The sequence below is a fragment of the Pipistrellus hanaki genome (assembly GCF_964339955.1).
Source record: "Pipistrellus hanaki genome assembly, chromosome: 6".
Taxonomy (NCBI): Eukaryota; Metazoa; Chordata; class Mammalia; order Chiroptera; family Vespertilionidae; genus Pipistrellus; species Pipistrellus hanaki.
The window spans coordinates 83,104,531-83,124,832 of record NC_140508.1 but is presented as its reverse complement, the minus strand read 5'-3'; the positions used below and the strand labels follow the sequence as shown (position 1 = coordinate 83,124,832).

The window sequence follows — 20,302 nt, the reverse complement described above, 5'->3', positions numbered from 1 at the left end:
CATTCAATCCCTGAGACTGATTTAGAAACAGAGGAAGGAGCCTGGAGTTCAGTCTTATTCAAAGTTATATGTTAGAAAGAAGCTAAGTTAAGATTTAAACTCATGCTTGTTCTCTTTCTCAATGAAGGCATTTCTTAGAATATTAGTCTATTTCACTACAAAACTGGCTTTCTGGCCTTTTGGCATTCACAGCATAGGCAATTTGTAAGGGCACATAGCCTTCCCATTTTCAGCTTTGTTGCTCATTATTACACTCGGCAGAAATGAGGGGAAAGAAGGCAACAAATGACAAGGCAATGAGACAGTACCCAGGCCACGTAGGAAAGTTGAAAAAAAAAAAAAGAAGAAAAAAAAGTCAGATATTTCCTCTGCCTGCTAACTAGAGGGAAATCCATGCAGGAAATTCAAAGTCCCTGTTAGAATAGCAATCCCTTAGTAGGTCATAATCAAATACAAAGGCCAGAATGAAATGAAACTATCAACTTGACTTTCCTTTGGAAATTCTCTCCCAATGTTTAGATGTAAGAGAACAGGTTTGGATTATTATATTTAGTGAACTCAGATGATTCAGGAGTAAGGACATCTGTGGTATACAAGGCATTTCACTGAGAACTGTGAGAAATTCGAGTTTGTGGAGCCCTACTAGGCTTCTGAATATAACATTACTACATCAGTGGCTGTTCCTGTCCCTATTGCCCGAAATAGACAGGACTGAGGTCTTACTCCTCATCCATAACCCCTACAGGGGCAGAAGTGCTGGCAAAGCCATGGTGCCAGCCCTTCCTAGGAATCTCCCTGAAGGAGCATATGCATCTGGATGACCAAGTCCTGTGATAAACACGTCTAATTAGGGCTGTGCCACAGAAATTAGGAGCAGATTTGGCCAGTGATAGATAATGGAGCAAATCTGGGATCAGTTAGGCCAACTCATCATCACTCAGGATTTCCTAGCATGTGCCTCTTATTCCAAAATGCTCCAGACTAACTTGGCTTTTATGGCGGCTTAAAGAGCAGCACCTTTCCCACTGGTGGAGGAAGGAAATTCAGACCAGTGCCGAAGTTCATGTGTTGACTGCCTGTCTTAAGAGATGTTACTCTTGCCTTTATACTGTACCCACGACTTTTACATACACAATGTCAAACTCACTAAATACCACTGAAGGCTACAATAGCACCCAGTTCAGAGGCTGTAGAACAGATGATGGAGAAATTAAAGAAACTTCAGCAGGGCTGAATAAGAAAAACAGACTGGAAGAAAGGCTTAAAACTCATCATAGTAAGGAACCAAAAGATTTGAAGAACATATATTTAAAAAAATGAATTCAGTCTGAGATACACAGGTCAAAACACTGGCAGTAGCTAATATTTCAGAACCTTTGTAATGATCACACTTTGCAATGAAATAGCAATTTCATCATCAGCAATCTGACTGAGAAAACGCCCAATTAGTGGCTATGCACACAGGCTGACTCCTTGGGGCTCAAGGCTCATGTCTGTCTGAGGATAAGATCCCCCACTCCAGCAGAGTCCTGACAGGCAGAAGTCAATGCCAAAGAGAACAAATGGCAAGAGTCAAAGCCACTCTCCAGAGTGTTCATGCCAGTCTTAGGCTTCAATTAGCTAGCTTCCACTAAGGAAAAAGTAACCTACACTATTTTTATAGTGACGACAGTAAAAGTTTTTGCCTGTGACCCTTGCTGGAGCTAAGCAGACAAGATTGACCAGGGTTATTACGAGGGAAAAGCATTTTCCTTCTGCCCCAGGATAGCATTTGCTAACTCTTCAGAAAATAAAACAAAATGCCCCGTGTCTGATATTCTGGGAAGCTAGGATGTTGGCTATGAGAAACCATTTAAATCTGTTAAAGAAAACAAACAAAAAAACACCCCAGTCTGTCCTTTATCACAAGTATTTAACAGATACTTGAATACCTCTAAGTGCCTGGCACTCTTCTAAGCAATTTAATTCCCATAAAAAAGACTGAGATAAGTTCCAGTATCTCCATTTTACTGATGTGGAAACTGAGACATGGCAGGTAAGGTTAAGTAACTCACCCAAGGAGACACATCTAAGGAGATAAGTAGGATTTAAACTTAGCCAGTATGGCTCCAGAGTGGGCAGCTGTGTTACAATATTTCCCAAACAAAGCAAAAAAGCACTGCTAGTCATAGCCTGTTTGGTTCAGTGGATAGAGTATCGGCCTGTGGACTGAAGGGTCCTGGGTTCAATTCCAGCTTACGGCATGTAACTAGGTTACAGGCTCAATTTCTGGCCCTGGTTAGGGTGCGTGTGGGTGGCAACCAATCAATGTGTCTCTCTCACATTGGTATTTTTTCTTTCTCCATCTCTCCCTTTCCTTTCCACTCTCCCTTCCACTTTCTCTAAAAATCAATGGAAAAGTATCAAGTGAGGATTAGCAAACAAACAGAAAATGAAGCACTGCTAGGGAGCAGAAGGAGCCTCTTTATCTTCTGACAGGACTTAGCCACTAATGGCTCAGGGTACGCACTCATCCCAGCTACCTGACTGCTCAAAGCAGCAGATCCTTCACTGCAGATTGCAGTCAATAGAATCCCAGGAGATACCTAAAGGAGAACCGAGAAAGGGGGGAGAGAGAGAGAGAGAGAGAGAGAGAGAGAGAGAGAGAGAGAGAGAGAGAGAGAGAGAGAGAGAGGGGGGGGGGGGAGGGAGGGAGGGAGGGAGAGAGAGAACGCGCGCACTCGCTTCAAGGCTGCGGAAGTTGGAAATACAAGCCCCTTTAAGGAAAGCAAACAATTAAAGCTTAAATGTTTGCTAAATAAAAATTCTAGGTAAATTAAAAAGTTGTCTTGGGGGAAAAAAACATAACAGCAAAATTAAAGATTTCTTAAGAATTAAAGGTTTCTACCTGAAACCGGTTTGGCTCAGTGGATAGAGCTGCGGACTGAAAGGTCCCGGGTTCGATTCCGGTCAAGGGCAAGTACCTTGGTTGCAGGCACATCCCCAGTGGGGGATGTGCAAGAGGCAGCTGGTCGATGATTCTCTCTCATTGACGTTTCTAACTCTCTATCCCTCTCAATTCCTCTCTGTATAAAGTCAATAAAATATATATTTTTTTTAAAAATTAAAGGTTTCTTAATGTTTATCACTGAATGCTCAAAATCACTAGAATTATTGGAACTCTGAGTTGAATGGAATCTCAGAAATTATTTAATTCTTTGTTCGCAGGCCAGGAAGGATAAAGGGATGTGCCATGCCAATACATAGTCACAACTCCCATTTCTCCCTATCTCTAAGTTCCTTACCTCTGTTATAGGGTAAACAGCCACCCAGTTATCCAAACTAGGAGCCATTTCTCTTAGACCCCTCATGCCATTTGTAGCTCAGTTCTATATCTCCCTTTCTCAACTGTTTTCAGTGGCCTCTTGTTCCCTTTAGAATCAAGTCCCAGGCTTTCTTTTTAGTGTCCCAAACTTCTTGAAATAGCTTTTAACAGTCTTGCCCCAAGTCACTTTTATGGCCTCATTTTCTACCATTCCATCATGTTAATTCAGGCACCCACCCAACTGGAGTTTTCTTAGAGCAAAGTACATTACACAATGCTTCCATGATTTTGTTCATGCTTTTCTCATTGTCTGAAATGCCCCTCTTTCTAGCCATCACCTTCGTCAAGATTTTATCCATCTTGCCCTGTTCGGTTTGGCTCAGTGCATAGAGCGTCAGCCTGCAGACTGAAGGGTCCCAGGTTCAATTCTCACCCAGGGCACATGCCCAAGTTGTAGGCTTGATCCCCAGGAGGGGGTGTGCAGGAGGCAGCCAATCAATGATTCTCTCTCATCATTGATTTTTTTCTCTCTCTCCCTCTCTGAAATCAATAAAAAAATTTTTTTTAAAGATTTTAACCATCTTTCAATGATTAACTCAAATGCTGTTTCCACCATGAAATCTTTAATAAATTAGATTCAACTAACAAAACTGACAGCTCCAATGTATCTCATTAATACTCACCAGGCTTTGTGGCAATCATCACTGTCATCACCACCACCAACTCAGCTGTTTAGTACATTATAAAAACTTGAAAATGTGACTGGGCTAGTATTGCTCTCAACACGACCAAAATGAAAAATGAGACCAGGACGTTAAGTGGCTTGGATTAGGACAGTGGTCGGCAAACTCATTAGTCAACAGAGACAAATATCAACAGTACAACGATTGAAATTTCTTTTGAGAGCCACATTTTTTAAACTTAAATTTCTTCTAACGTCACTTCTTCAAAACAGACTCGCCCAGGCAGTGGTATTTTTTGGAAGAGCCACACTCAAGGGGCCAAAGAGCCGCATGTGGCTTGAGAGTGGCTGTTTGCCAACCACGGGATTAGGACACACAGCTAGTATATGTGGGACACACAGGTTAGTAAAGGGTAGAGCTTGGCCCTGAGTTCTATTTTAGTGTGCTTTCCACTACATCACATTAATTCCCATGTGAATGGTGGTGATATACTCAGTTTCCTCATTTCTAAAGTACCCATCCCTCTTCTTCTACCTATCTATGTTAATTGTTCATTTCCCCCAGACAGGATGATACCGGATGTGCAGATAAATAAAGGGCTTAGCAAACAGCTCACCAAAATACAAAACAAAACAAAAAAACAAGAGTAAACATCTTTTAAATTACATTACCTTCAGCCTGGCCAGTGTGGCTCAGTGGCTGGGCTTCGAACTATGGACCAGGAGGTCACAGTTTGATTCCAGGTCAGGGAACATGCCTGGTTTTAGGCTCCATCCCCAGTGTGGGGTGTGCAGGAGGCAGCTAATCAATAATTCTCTGTCATCACTGATGTTTATCTCTCTCCCTCTCCCTTCCTCTCTGAAATCAAAATATACATATTTTTAAATTTTGATTACCTTCTGAAAATTCTCCTAATCTGAAAACTCCTAATATGATTGCTTAATTCCAGTACATTTTCCTAAGATCCTACATTCTCTTAATTTTACTTCAGGTATGATCTGGAACTGAAAGGAAAGCAGAACCCAAAGCATTCTTACTCTCAAATGTCTTTCACACTGACTGTATGGATCAGCAAGGCCAACAAGGCAGGAAAAGCACTTGTTTACTATTTCACAGCAGTGCTTTTCTATCTTCCCTGGCTTTCCAAAATTTCAGCCTGAGTGTTGGGTTTAAAACTGGCAAGAGAGGCACATAGTTAAAAAAACAGCAGAAAGAATCTTGTTTTTCACATATGTAATAGCCTTTATTTTCTAAAACCATGTCCACCCCCCAAATGCCTTTAAAAATAGTTTCAAATGGAAAGAATTTCTTCTTTCTTACAGCAGCATGAGTGGGGGGAAGGAGGACAATGGGGGAAATACGGACACGTATGTAATACCTTAATCAATAAAGGAAAAAACAGGTTATTGATTTTTAGAGAGAGGAAGGAAGAAGAAACATTGATATGAGATTATAACATCGATTGGCTGCAACCCAGGCATGTGCCCCAACCAGGAATCAAACCAACCAAAACTTCTTGGTGCACAGGTTGATACCCAATCAAGCCACACTGGCTAGAGCCCAAATTGCTTTTAACAATGTTGTTCATAGAAGAGGTCTAGTATTAAAGATAATTTATGGCTAAGAATGTAACCTTTTGCCTTGGGCAGGTGTTTCATTTGATTGGAGTCATTCTGCATACCAAAAAGTTGCAGGTTCAATCCCCAGATGAACATGTGGGAAACAACCGATTGATGTTTCTCTCTAACACCCCCCCCCCTTCTCTCTCTCTCTAAAAATTAATAACCATAGCCTCAAGTGAGGATAAAATAATAATAATAATGCAATCTTTCTAGAGAAGTGTTTGGTGAGAGCCTACAAACCCAGCAAAGCCTCAGCATCTAGTAAGAGTACTCCCGCCCTGGTCAGTGCGGCTCCGTTGGGTGGGTGTTGTCCCATGAACCAAAAGGTTGCCAGTTCGATTTCTGGTCAGGGCACATGCCTGAGCTACAGGCTCAACTGCCCCCTCACTTTCATCCTGGTGGGAATGGCAAGCAGGAGGCAGCCAATCAATGATACACTCTCAAATCAATATTTCTCTCTCTTCCCTTCTCCCTCCCTCTCTAAAAATCAATTTTAAAAAAATCTTAAAAAGAAATAGTATTCCTTTTGGTTTTTTGGTGGGGAGGATTTATATGTACATTTTTACAAGAACCTAAAGTGCTAAATATTAATGCTAACAGAAAGAAGCAGTGTCAGAGATAAACGGAAGAAATTATTTTTACTTGACTTTGGTATAAACTCTTCCTGTGATGTTACAGACCAAACAGGAGACAGTCAGAAACGGGGTTTTCATTGGGCCAGAATTTAATGAGACTAATAGTGGCAAAAACCTTAGAGATTTGGAGCCCAAAGTGAAAGAGGCTGTGCCTGAAATGTTCTGGCATTTTAGATCCTGAGCTGCTTATGACATGCAAATGAGAAAGAGGTGCTTATATTTAAACACAGACGGTTGAACTACACAACTAACCTTCCTTGGGGAGGGATTTTTGTTTTGTTTTTGACTGGAAAGAATAATGTAGTGGAAGAAAAACATGAGGATTCAGAAGCCCTGGTCTCATCCACTCTCTGCTACCCCTATTGCCCTGCCCTGTGACTATGAGAATATCACCTCAGACTCCTGAATACACAGAGATAAGATGAAATAATCTTTAATACCCTCTTCCTTATTTTTCACCTTGAGAACAAAGGGAAAAATCACAGGAAAAAGATGGGGTCCTTTAGGAGTGGATCCACATCCCATTCTCAACAGAAAAGCTGGTTTTCCATTCTCTGACACTCCAAGTATGCAGCACATGTTACTACGCAGCAAAAAGATGCCTCCTGGATATGGGTCCTTAGTGTAACCCAAGGAGAAATGACTGATGCTAAAATCTAACAGACGAAAGGAACATATAAACACATTACTGTTAGCGAAGAATCAGAATAAGTGAAGCATTTTCAAACAGAACGTGAAAAATCTTAATTATTCTGGGCTTCAGAGGTGACTAAAAAGCCTCAAGGTTACCTTAATCTGCTACAGAAGAAAAATGAAAAACAAAACAAAACAAAACAACTATTTGAAAGATTGTGGTGTACAGGATTTTAATGGACTATAACAAAGAAAACGGTGTTCAGGATTTTAATGGACTATAACAAAGACAATTCCTTTGTTGCAAAGGGGTAGTGTGTCAGTAGAGGTCAAACAGAAAGTATTTAAAAGTCTGCTTACAACATACCATCCACTTAAACTGTCTTATGAGTTATTCACATGTGAATTAGAGATCCAGGCTAGATTTAGTCATGTAGTCATGGATAAACAGAAACTCAGGCCAGGTATTCCAATGCCTCTTGGCAAACAGGCTATTATTTTCTTAAGCATTTTGAGTAGACATGAAGAAAATATTTAAAGACATAAAACTGCACAGGACAAATTCCTAAATGTGCTTATACTATAATCTTGGAAAGTATGCTATGGTAGATGTACAAAATACATCCCACGTTTGTAGAGCAGTTACCAGTTAAAGTGCTTTTATGCTTATTGACTGATTCCCTCTGAAGCATGTAATATGAGGAAACTGAGGAAGGTGAGAAAGCGGAGTTAAGAAAGGCTATTTCACCTAGCCAACATCACATGAGGCAAAAGCAGGTGGACCAAGACAAGATAGAGGTAACTAAGCTACCGTGGATTTTTCAAGAAAAATAACACCAAAATCACATCCTTTGTTTTTAAAAAGGAAATTCTGACAAGTCAGGGCAGGACCAAAATTGTGTCTTAAAGCCTTTTATGCTACTTCTACCCAATCTTTTCTCCCACCACAACTACAAATCATGGTTGGTGAAGTATGTACCAGAGGATAAGGGATCAATTTTTTTAAAGTTTTCAATATTAAGCTCTATCTTTTAAAAAATCTTTATGGACAAATTTCTGTTAACATGAAAATTAGCATTTCTTTAATCATGTATAAGCATTTTCCACAGATGATCAAGGTCTTCATGGTCAAAGATTATCTCATTTCCTTGGCACTTCAGTGAAGCTTACACATGGCAGGAAGAATAATAATACTTGTTTGGCATGACCCAGCAATTCTCCTATGTACGCACTCAAAGAATTGAAAGTAGGGACTCACACAGATACTTGTATGCTCATGTTCATAGTACCATGATTCACAATCATCAAAAGGTAAAAATAGCCGGGACCGGTTTGGCTCAATGGATAGAGCGTCGGCTTGGGGACTGAAGGGTCCCGGGTTCGATTCCGGACAAGGGCATGTACCTTGGTTGCGGGCATATCCCCAGTGGGGGGTGTGCAAGAGGCAGCTGATCGATGACTCTCTCTCATCGACGTTTCTGACTCTCTATCTCTCTCCCTTCCTCTCTGTACAAAATCAATAAAATATATTAAAAAAAAAAAAAAAAAAAAGGTAAAAATAGCCCAAGTGTCCATTAACAGATAAATGGATTCTTTTAAATTTTCATAATTTATTTGAGTTTATTTGAGCCAAACTGAACCCAGTTTTGGGAAAGGAATATCTCAAATGCTGCTAATGAATATATTTTTTTTAAATGTGGTATAGACATACCATGGAATATTATTCAGCCATAAAAAGGGAAATATGCTAAGGGAAATAAACCAGACACAAAAAAAGATAAATATTTTATGATTCCACTTATATGAGGTTCCTAGAATAGGAAATTTCAGAGAGTAGAATATAAGTTGCCAAGGATGGGGGTAAGAAAGAATGGGGAGATACTGTTTAATGGAGTCAGAGATGATTTGAGATGATGAAAAAGTTCTGGAAATGGATACTGGCAATGGTTATGTAATATTGTGAATGGACTTAATGCCACTTCAAACAGCAAACTTTATGTTATGTATATTTCACCACAAACACATTGATAGGTCATCCACTCACTGATTCAATAAATACATACTAAGTGTCACCTATCAGCCAGGAACTATGCTAAGCCTTGAAGATGTAAAATGAATACAACAGAGCCCAACTCTGTTCCAAGGGACCATAAGAGTCTAGTAGGTGCATGTGAACTGAGTTTAGATTCAACTATTAAGATTAAATTCACTAGATTAATGAAAATGGAAACGAGATGATCAGGTGGCAAGAAATGAGTTAGCAATGAAGAAAAAAAGACTGCAGAAGTGGTAGATGATTCATGAAGAATATTCCCATTAGAAAAATTTAACCTATTTATTTTAATGGTTAAAAAATGAATTCATAAAAAGAATTAAAAATATTTTTAAATTTTAACAATTCATAAAAAGAACAGACTTTAAAAGCAATTCTCCTTTTAACTTGTCTAGAGCCAATAAAACAAGCTAATTACGTATAATTGACCCTTGAACAATGAGGAAGTAGGGGTGCCAACCTTCTACCCCATGCATAGTCAAAAATCCAAACGTAATATTTGATTCCATAAAAACTGAACTACTAAATAGCCTCATTATCAATAACATAAATAATTAGCACATATTTTGCATGTTATATGCATTATAAACTGTATTCTTATAATAAAGTAATCCCCCAGAGGAATGAAAATGTTATAAAGAAAATACATTTACAGTATTTATTGGGGGGGAAAAATGCATATAAGAGGACCAACAAGTTATTCAAGAACCAAGTGTAGGTCTGAGATTCTAGGCTGGAGGCACTAGTTCTAATAAATGTGTATAATCTTTATATTCCCTTCTAACAAAACTTAAGCTACTATGGGAATACCATACAACTTTCTTACCAACTGCCTTTAACTCAAAATAGAAGCGTTAAGTCCTCATATTCAACAAGTAGTATATATCCAAAGATACCCTACACATCTTTGAGCTTAACTACTTGCCTCCTACACCAAAAGAATGGGAGCAAAACAAACAAGAAAACATATTTCTGAGGCTTGGATCCGAGAGGACAGCACTACTGAGTTTCACTTATATTGGTGAGTCACTGGCTTTGGTGAGAGCCAAATTCCTCCGATAACCTGATGAAAGCTAGGAATGCCCTCCCAGGAGAATCTCATATATTCAATCTTTTGCGTATGATTTCAGGAGCTCACAGACCATGGAAACACAAGTTAAGAATTTTTAATTTATACCCTTTAAAAGTATAGAAAGAAGGAAAAAATAGATCATGTCTCCAATCTAGTCACCTTTAATCAAGGTAAGCTCTCTGCACACTTGATTAAATGCCATCATACTACAATAAATCTATAGCTGACTCACTTAAAAATTATACTTTTAATGAAGTATATATTGAATGAAAATACACTATACTGCCTACACTTCCTGATCCGAACAATGGCATCACCAGTAAAGCCTGAGTTATCAAGGCTATCATCTTAAAAACTCGAACCAAATACAGTCTCTGCTTACTTTGCTATCCAGGATGTCTACCTGGAGCTCAAGTTAAGACCTATTCTAGGTGAGCCAAGCCACAGACAACTGGCTGAAGAATGAAGGATTTGCTGGTTCAACCCTTACCTGTTGCTATGCTTGGACTTTTCTCGGTCCTTCTCCTTGTCCTTCTTGTGCTCTTTGTGCCGGTGTTCCCGATCTTTGTGTTTATCTTTGTGTTTATGAGAATCTGCAACCATAAGAGATGAGTTAGTTAAGAGGAATCATAAGTTCTCTCCTGCCTGCCTACCTTAACAGGCTGGTCAAGAAGACACCCGGCTAGAGTGGCTTAAGCTTCATCCTGTGCACTGAAAGGTTCCATCCCTGTTCAGGGCACATATGGGAGGCAACTCATTAATGTTTTTCTCTCACACAGATGTTTCTTCCCCCGCCACTCTTCCTTTCTCTAAGCATGTCCTTGGGAGAGGATTAAAAAAAAAAAAAAAAAAAAAAAGCACAGCCCTAGCCAGTTTGGCTCAGTGGATAGTGTCGGACTGTAGAATGAAGGGTCCCAGGTTCGATTCCGGTTAAGGGCACATGCCCAGGTTGCAGGTTCTATCCCCAGTGGAGGGTGTGCAGGAGGCAGTCAGTCAATGATTCTTTCTCATTATTGATGTTTCTCTCTTTCTCTCTCTCCCTTCCTCTCTGAAATCAATAAATGTATACACACACACACACACACACACACACACACACACACACGGCCTGGTGCATGAAAATTCATTCACTGAAGGGGGGTGAAGGGGGGAATCCCTCAGCCCAGCCTGCCCCCTCTCACAGTCTGGGATCTTTCAGGGGCAAAAGGTGACCCAGCAATCAGGGAAGGCGACATCCTCATCACACCTCTGCTGCAAGTCTCAACTGTCCCTGGTTACCTGCGCCTTGGGCCAGCCCTGGGCACTGCCATCTTGTGGCTGAGGGCATCACCATCTTTGAGGATGTGGCAGTCATTTATCATATTCTCTCCTTATTGGCCGTGGGCGCTGCCATCTTTTTGAGGGTGTGATGGTCAATTAGCATATTCCCTCTTTATTAGATAGGATTTTTTTTTTTTTTTTTTAAAGCACTGTGACAGGAATCTAATGGCATTTGTAACGCGACTTGGCTTTAGAGGCAGGGTAATGGGAGGCCTTGTCAGGGCTGCTTTGTGAAATTTTCCTTGCAAGATTCCATTAAATGATGAGTATTTTCTCAAGTGTTTAATGGCCACTCATATGTCTTATTTAATGTAGTATATCTTCAAATCTCTCCCTCATTTTAAAAATATTTGTTTTCTTAATACTGAGTTGTAAGAGTTCTTTATACATTCTGGATTATGACTTTCTTGGTTAGCTACATATGTTGTAAATAGGTTTTTTTCTAAGAGTTTTACAGAGGTAAGGGACACACAGGGCATATTTTTAAGCTATAAAGATATCCAGTTGCTCTTTCACCATTTTTTGAAAAGATAGCCCTTTCCCCCGTTGAATTGCCTTGACCTCTTTTTAAAAAAAATATATATTTTATTGATTTTTTTACAGAGAGGAAGGGAGAGGGACAGAGAGTCAGAAACATGGATGAGAGAGCAACATTGATCAGCTGCCTCCAGCACACACATCCCCGCCACTGGGGATGTGCCCACAATCAAGGCACATGGCCTTGACCAGAATCAAAACCGGGACCCTTCAGTCCGCAGGCCAATGCTCTATCCACTGAGCCAAACTGGCTTCGGCTGCCTTGACCTCTTTACTAAAAATGAAGTGACCATATAATCACAATAAATAGAGTCTATTTCTCAATTCTATCCTGACCTTACACAGACACTATCTACTACTGTAGCTTCACAGTAAGGTTCTTTTTCATAGGAAGTTTTGAAATCAGATAATATTCAGTATTAAATTTAGCTTTATTCTTTTAAAAGTAGTTTTGGCTATTCTATATCTTCTGCATTTCCATATAAATTTTAGATTCATTTAATCAATTTCTTAAAAAAAAAAAAAAAAAAAAAGGAAAGAAAGAAAGAAAGAAAGAAAAGAAAAGGCCAGCTGGGAACTGTGTTCATAGGACAATTTGGAAATACTCTCATGTCCTTTAATCCACGAACAGGGTTCTCTCTCTCCACTTATTTAAGTAATTAAATTTCAAAATCATAGGGTGTATCAGAATTAATCCTACTAAAAATGAAGCTCATTGGCGTCAGGTCAACCCAAAGTTAAATATTCATCAATTGGAAGTTTATGTACATGACACATATGTGGCAATTTTAAAATATGTCTAACAGATTTTGATACTCTTCCTGTCAATAGGTGTGGCCTAATTTCCTTCTTGAGTAGACTAGACTTGAGATTCACTCCTAAAAGGACAGAATAAAGTGAAAATGTTGGTATGTAACTTCTGACACCAGGTCATAAAAGGCACCGGATTTTTCTTCCTGACTCAGGGAAGCCAGCTGCCGTACTGTTACAACACTTAAGCAGCCACATGGTGAGGACTTGAAACTTCCGACAATACCATGTGGGTGAACCATCTTGGTGTAGGCCCCTCAGTCTCAGTTAAGCCTCTAGAGAACTGTAATTTCACAAATACCCTGAGCTGAACCACCCAGCTAAGCTGCTCCTAGATTCCTGGCTCACAGAAACTGTGTGAGAAAACAAGTGTTCGTTGTTTTAAGCTGCTAAATTCTGAGGTAGCATATTTCGTAGGAATAGATAACTAATAATGGATAGGCAATGTATGTGTTTATCCAATTCCTGGCTCCCAAAATGTGGCAAAAAGAAACTACATTTGGAATAATCCACTAAGTATTCTGTGCCAGGCCCTATGGGGACAGAAATTTACATAATCGTACCCTTACCTATGAGAATTTCTCATCCCACAGAGGTAAAAAGAATAAAATCACGTTATCAGAATCGGGACTTGAGCGCAATCCTCCATGCAACACACATAAGACTCCAACTTCTAAAAGTCTCAAGTCTAAAATTTTAAAATGCTGAGTCAATCCAGTGTGCTAGGTTGGTGGCCCCCAATACCTAACAGTAATAAACGCCAATTATTTCTGCTCTAAACTAAGTACTTATGGTTAAAATCATAATAATGACAAAACATGCCACCAGCAGCACAACCTGAAATGATGTCTGTATTGTTTGATTTTATTTATGGGCCAGATTTAGCAAATAGGAAAGAGAATATTATTACCTGCTATTATGGCCCAAGAGTATAGCAGAGGGATTGGGGGATTAAGGAGGGGAAAAAAACACATGTAATACCTTAATCAATAAAGAAAATTTTAAAAAAAGACAGATGCCAAAATGTTAAAAGGAGTTATCTTTGGGTAGTGAATATCTGAGCAAATTGATTTTTGGTATAGACTTTGTCTTGTTTTCCAATCTTTTCCCCATATCAATCACTTTTACTTATTTATTTATTTAAATATATATTTTATTGATTTTTTTACTGAGAGGAAAGTAGAGAGATAGAAAGCTAGAAACATCGATGAGAGAGAAACATTGACCAGCTACCTCCTGCATACCCCCTACTGGGGATGTGCCCCCAACCAAGGTACATGCCCTTGACCGGAATTGAACCTGGGATCTTTCAGTCCACAGGCCGACGCTCTATCCACTGAGACAAATGGTTTTGGCTGAATTATTTTTATAATAAAGTTATTTTTAAAATTACCAAGCTGTAATTTTTTACTTTGTCAAGTACTAGTATAGTTTAATTCACTAAAAAGCACTAAATTTAAAGAATAAGGAAATTAAATAAAAAATAAATTGAAGGTAATTCTAGGTAGATTTCAAATACCTGCAAGTAAAAAACAGAAGTGGGGAAGAGATACTGAGATTGATAATACAAGATTGGCAAAAGGTTGAGAGTTACTGAAGTGGGCATATATGATACACAGGAGTTATTTACCCTCTCTACTGCCATTTATGCTTGAAACTTCCCTTCTAATCTGGTATTTTTTTTCCTCATTATATAAGAGGACATCAAAGAGAAGACTAGCCAAGAGCCCATTTGTGTTAAGGAGTAGAAAGATACAATTTGATAGATAAAATTAACCCAAGAGTCAGCGTGTCCTACTCTAAGGATAACAAGGAGCCACTTCAAGCAGAAAAGGAAAACAAAAACAACACACAAAATGAAAGCCATACTTAAGAAAGATTAATTGGAGGAGAGTGTGGGTAGAAAGGTAAAAGCAGAGTAACTAACTGATTATTTTTGAAGTCTAGAAAAAAGTGAGAGCAGCAGGGTTGCGAAGGAAGGAAGAAATGTAAAAAAGCATGTTAAGAAAACTGGTATTAGAACTCAGTTTCAGGACCTCATTGGCTATGTGTAATAAATAAATCCAGAAGAGTCAAAGGCTCAAAAACTTTGGGTCCCTGTAAAAAGAACAAAGTGGCTCTGAAGACACAGGAAAGCCATGCAAACAAAAGGTGGGGAGAAAGAAAAAGACTGGAGAAATAATCCAACTAACTGAAGTCATATTGTATTTAGGGTCACAGTGGGACATCTAACTAATGATATTGGTTAGAAGAGAAGCCAGCAAGTGAAAAAGTGAAGCCAATAGGGCATATGGGTCTATATCCCTCATGGTGAAAATATTTGTAGACAGCTTACTAATGGCCTTGAAGATTACTTTTAGTACATACCCTTTCCCCTTAACTGGAATTCATCTAAGAATACATACTGTTAAAATGTTTTGGAGGAAAGGACCTTGCCACTTCAAGTATCAGTTAAATGCAAAAGAACTATACGGAACTTGACTTAACAGATTTAGAAATGAAAGATGAAAAGCACTGCATATTAAGTCACCAGGAAACCTCATTCATTGTGAATTCAGGTCATCTAATAACAACTGTTTCAAATCCTAGCATTCAAAAATTTGAGATGAAGTAATGGGAGGAAGACCCCCTGAGATAAGGCAGCCTTGAGAAGACAGCACACATGTAACAACTAATTCCTTTCATTCTAATTTAACTGGATAAGAGAGTTACTCCATAATGAAAAGAGAGTATAGGAATCAACATCTTGTGTTGTTGTTACTAAAGTGCTCTTCAGACTAACAAAGATTTTAAGTAGAGATTTCCAAATGACAAAAAGGAAAGTATCAATCAGTGACCTCTCTGAGTGCTGGAACAGTTGCTGGCTAACATCATGGAAGCACTTGATGGTTAACATGCAAAAGAAAAGGAAACCTTTAACTACTCAATTCAGAATTATATTCTGAGGTCTAATTCTGTTTATAAGCATTTAAAATATATTAATAAATCCAAAGTACCCTGCTAAAAGACTTATCAGATGTGAACTCTGCCCTCAATGAATTTACAATCCAAGAAGGTCCTAATTAAGATTGGAACCCAAACAGCCAGGGCCCAAGGCACACAAGAGAAAAATGACACTAATATAGGTGCCAGACCATGCTAGAGCAGTGGTCAGCAAACTCATTAGTCAACAGAGCAAAATATCAACAGTACAATGATTAAAATCTCTTCTTTAAAAAAAAAAAAAAAATGTATTTTATTGATTTTTTACAGAGAGGAAGGGAGAGGAATAAAAAGTTAGAAACATCGATCAGCTGCCTCCTGCACCCCCCCCTACTGGGGATGTGCCCTCAACCAAGGTACATACCCTTGACCGGAATAGAACCTGGGACCCTTCAGTCAGCAGGCCGACGCTCTATCCACTGAGCCAAACCGGTTTCGGCAACAATTGAAATTTCTTTCGAGAGTCACATTTTTTAAACTTAAACTTCTTCTAACGCCACTTCTTCAAAATACTCGCCCAAGCCATGGTATTTTGTGGAAGAGCCACATTCAAGGGGCCAAAGAGCCGCAGTTTGCTAACCACAGTGCTCGAGTATTTAACAAACATTGTCCCACATTCAATTTTCTTACCACTCTCATAATAAGGAAATATCAGCCCCATTTCACAAATGATATTAGTAATAGTTGTCCCTTATTTAGTATGTACTCTGCAAAAGGTAATAGTACACTTTCGTATTACCTCTAGTTTCTCAATTCTCTGGGTGGTACCAATTTCATCAAATCTAAGACACAATTTTACCTTTTAACATATCTGAAAAGGTGCATGTGGTTCATATCATCCCCATGAAGGGGGAATTTAACAGTATCTAAAAAAAAACCAAAACCTAATTTAGTCCTTGCTGTTTTGGCTCAGTGGATAGAACACTGGCTTGCAGACTAAAGGGTCCTGGGTTCGATTCTAGTCAAGGGCACATACCTTGGTTGCAGGCTTCTCCCAGGCCCCGGGCCCTGGTCAGGGCGCATGCAGGAGGCAACCAATCGATGTGTTTCTCTCACATTGATGTTTCTCTCTGTGTTTCCCTCTCTCTTCCATCTCAAAAAAAAAAAAAAAAAAAAATCAATGGAAAAATGTCCTCGGGTGAGGGTTAACCTAAATAAATAAATAAATAAATAATCTAATTTACACACACTCTCTTTTGAGTCAGCAACTTATATATAAGAATTTAACTTGAAGATATACTTCTAAGGCAGAAAATTTAAGATGGTTTATATACACATGAAGGCAGAGAAAATTAACTCAGAAGAAACCTGTTTTAATTTTAGCCTTGCTAGAATGGATTAAAATTCTTTTCCTACTCCCAAAATCTCAAATGTCAAATGATTGACATTAAAGTAACAGTATTTTTATTGTATCACGATGCTCCTATTACTTAGAAATTATGGAAAAAAAATTTATGAAGGTAACAGGCATTTTCTCAAATGTCTAGACATGAAACATGTGGGTGTCATTTACTTCCATCTCTTACAAGATTCCAGAATTTTCTACTTTCCAGCCCTATTATTTTTTCAGTAAGGACAGGAAGGCAACAGGATTACTTAATTTATAGGCATTTTAAAAAAAATCTTAAGAGTAAAAACGAAATTAATATGAGTTAACTACTTCCTAGTGAAAAGTAATATAACAAGGAAAAACAGCCTGATTCCACCAGAGAACAAAAAATAAAGAGCCTGTATCTAAACGGGCAGTGAGGAGTCACAGAGGCTCCCTGGAGGAAGCAGTGTTTGCGCTAAGTCTTACTAAAGGTTAAGAGGGAGTCAGCAAAATAAGGGAAGGAGAAAGGCATCCTTGGCCATGAGCCATGAAAATCAACTATCTATAATTACTGTTATTGTTTAAAAAAAATTGATCTTCTCATGACTGAGCAAAATTAAGTCAGTTCTACTTCCTGCCAGCTAGGAAATGGTTTTTGTCAGGGGCATATTAAGAAATAAAATCCCCAGCCGGGACCGGTTTGGCTCAGTGGATAGAGCGTCGGCCTGCGGACTGAAAGGTCCCGGGTTCGATTCCGGGCAAGGGCATGTACCTTGGTTGCGGGCACATCCCCAGTAGGGGGTGTGCAGGAGGCAGCTGGTCGATGATTCTCTCTCATCGATGTTTTTAGCTCTCTATCCCTCTCTCTTCCTCTCTGTGAAAAATCAATAAAATATATTAAAAAAAAAAAAGAAATAAAATCCCCAAATTATATTATGTTTGACTCAAAGGCATGTATTCCACAAAGCAGTTTCTTTAAAAAAAAAAAAAAAAAAATACATATTGACTCCTGCTTCTTATAGCTTTGGAGTCCTAATTCTCTGCTTAGAAAGATGAGAAATAAAACACCTAGGAATAATAAAGTTCAGTATCAAATAATCCAGCAAAATTTGATTCAGCTGTTATCAAGTCGCTGTAATCTGGCATAATGCCAGTAAGACAATGAAGCTGCAGGTTTGGAAACCAGGTACAAGGAACCCAAAGTAGCCACCAAGTCAGTGTCAAACCAGGCATAAGGTGGCGAGTTCACTCCCCACAGGGGAACCAGACACACACACAAAAGGAAGTCAAATCCATAAAACACTTCATTAAACATGTTCAAGAGTGATGCAGTTAGCACAAAAGACCATGGTTACACCCTAATGTGGGTTAGAGACAGTACAGAGCAGCACAGGATGCTCGACCTCTGAAGGAAGCCGGCTGGTTCAACAGAGTGAAAAGGATCTAATTCAAATCCTTGTTCTACCACTTACTTTACTATGTGACCTTGGGTAAAAGTCACTTAGCTACTGAGTCTATAAGAAGCAGCAAAGGTCAGTGATTAAGAGCTTCAAATCTTTGTTCATCATTGATATGATAACTGTGATCTCTTCTCTGGATGGAAAAAAAAAAAAAAGCATAGAATATTTAAGTGACCTTAAGGAATTTTATTTCAAAAGTCAAATTCTTTGTGTGTGGTTGTAGAATTCCTGATTAAGATCTACAAAATGACAAACATGTTGACAGCTGTCAATAAAGTACAATTATTACTGAACCCTCTTCATGATTAATTTATATAGAACTGAACTGAGACTACCCAATTATTCCAAATCACTTAGGGGCCAGGTTCTATACATGCATTTAGGACAGCCAACCACAGATACAAGACCGCCTGATTTTCTCTCCTATACACCAACCCAGGAAAGAAAAGCACTTGTGAAGAAAGAAGTAAAGCTTTGGCCTGCTCTTACGATCATACCCAGAGCCTAAAAAAACTACAGGTTTTAAGGGATTCATTGCTAATCCGTTTACACCTCCTACATAAAAAAACACTTGCATTAGTTTAGCTGCAATCAGTAGGTAGCTAAATAATGCTGCCAAACCTATTCCACCCATGATCTCTTTTGCAATCACATTTCAACCCAAATATAAATATTTATACTTCCTTAAGAGAGAAAGGTTAAGGAATGACAAAGATTACCGATCATTTTATCAACTAATCTTTGCTCTTCAGCATTTTGCTACTCCACCATTCTTCTAAATGGTTAGGGGCAATCAGATCAGAGCAAGAGAGAAGAGGCTTTTGCTTCCTTTTAACAAAAGCAGAGAGACATATTTCTGTCATAAAGACGGGGCTCTATGCCATATTTTGAGCCAGACCTCTTTACACTTTTGAAACTTAAAGAAGCTGGGTAATATGATGGGCTCCTCCTACAAAGACAGTCATCATGTCGTGTGTGGAGGCTGAGGAACAGAATTACTCAACCAAAGCTGCATTTCCCAAAGAGGCATTCACAACACAACTCTGTCACAGATAACTCCTGCTAATCTCTGACACACAAACACACAACCACAGCATTAGCAAAGTGAAAATGCTGGGTGAAAAAAATTAATTTTCTAAAGAAGATATCATCTGCTCATTGTTAAATCACTTCTGGGATAAATGTTTGCATCTTCCTCCCTGACCTTCAAACCCATGGATACCACATCCCTAGGAGTTGGAGTTCAAACAAAATCAACATTTCTACTGAACACTATATACTTTAAAATAAGACTGTTTTTGTCTAGAACAGATAAGAAGCTGGTCTCTGTGATAAAGATTGGCACCCGGGAGTGTGGTCAGTATCAGGAGTGCGCAAATCTCCCCAGGAACTTAATGCTAAACTAAAAGCAGCCAGGAAGCCCATAACTGGGGTTGAAGGGTGAAAGAATTCTACCTTCCCTCTTCCTCTGCACAGCTATCTAAATTTAGACCTTACCTATGCTGGTCCACTTTCAATCCAGGAAACCTAGTCTATGTCCATCTTAATGGTGAATGACTTTAATGTGTGTCCACAGAAGAGTACTTACCACTATTTCACAGTGATTCTCAATGAGAACATTTCCAAAATTCCAGGGCATAGTTAATATAGCCTTTCAAAGTAACCAGGACAGAGGCAGTTCTGGCTAAAAGCTCAGAGCTCCACAATTTAAAAAAAATATGCTGGGAGGATTCAGCTATTAACTAAACAAAACAAACAACAACAAAAATCTTAAAACTCAAGAATGAGAGAAGGAATCAGTAACATTTCCAAATTTCAAAGCCCAAATTATCACCTGTTCTCCCCAAATGTGTTTTGTATATAAACAAGACCCTTTGTC

At 38.8% G+C, this 20,302-nt stretch overlaps 2 protein-coding genes across 2 annotated transcripts in view; one reads left to right on the top strand and one right to left on the bottom strand.

Annotated features, from left to right (window-relative positions):
• Window positions 1–20,302, top strand: part of ZHX3 (zinc fingers and homeoboxes 3) — a 280,813-nt gene that overhangs the window by 202,768 nt on the left and 57,743 nt on the right. The window lies entirely within an intron of this gene.
• TOP1 (DNA topoisomerase I) overlaps window positions 1–20,302 on the bottom strand; it is an 83,455-nt gene that overhangs the window by 43,117 nt on the left and 20,036 nt on the right. The window contains exon 3 of the mRNA XM_084887553.1: window positions 10,493–10,595. Coding sequence (XP_084743679.1) covers window positions 10,493–10,595 — 103 coding nt within the window. The remainder of the gene's footprint in view (window positions 1–10,492; window positions 10,596–20,302) is intronic.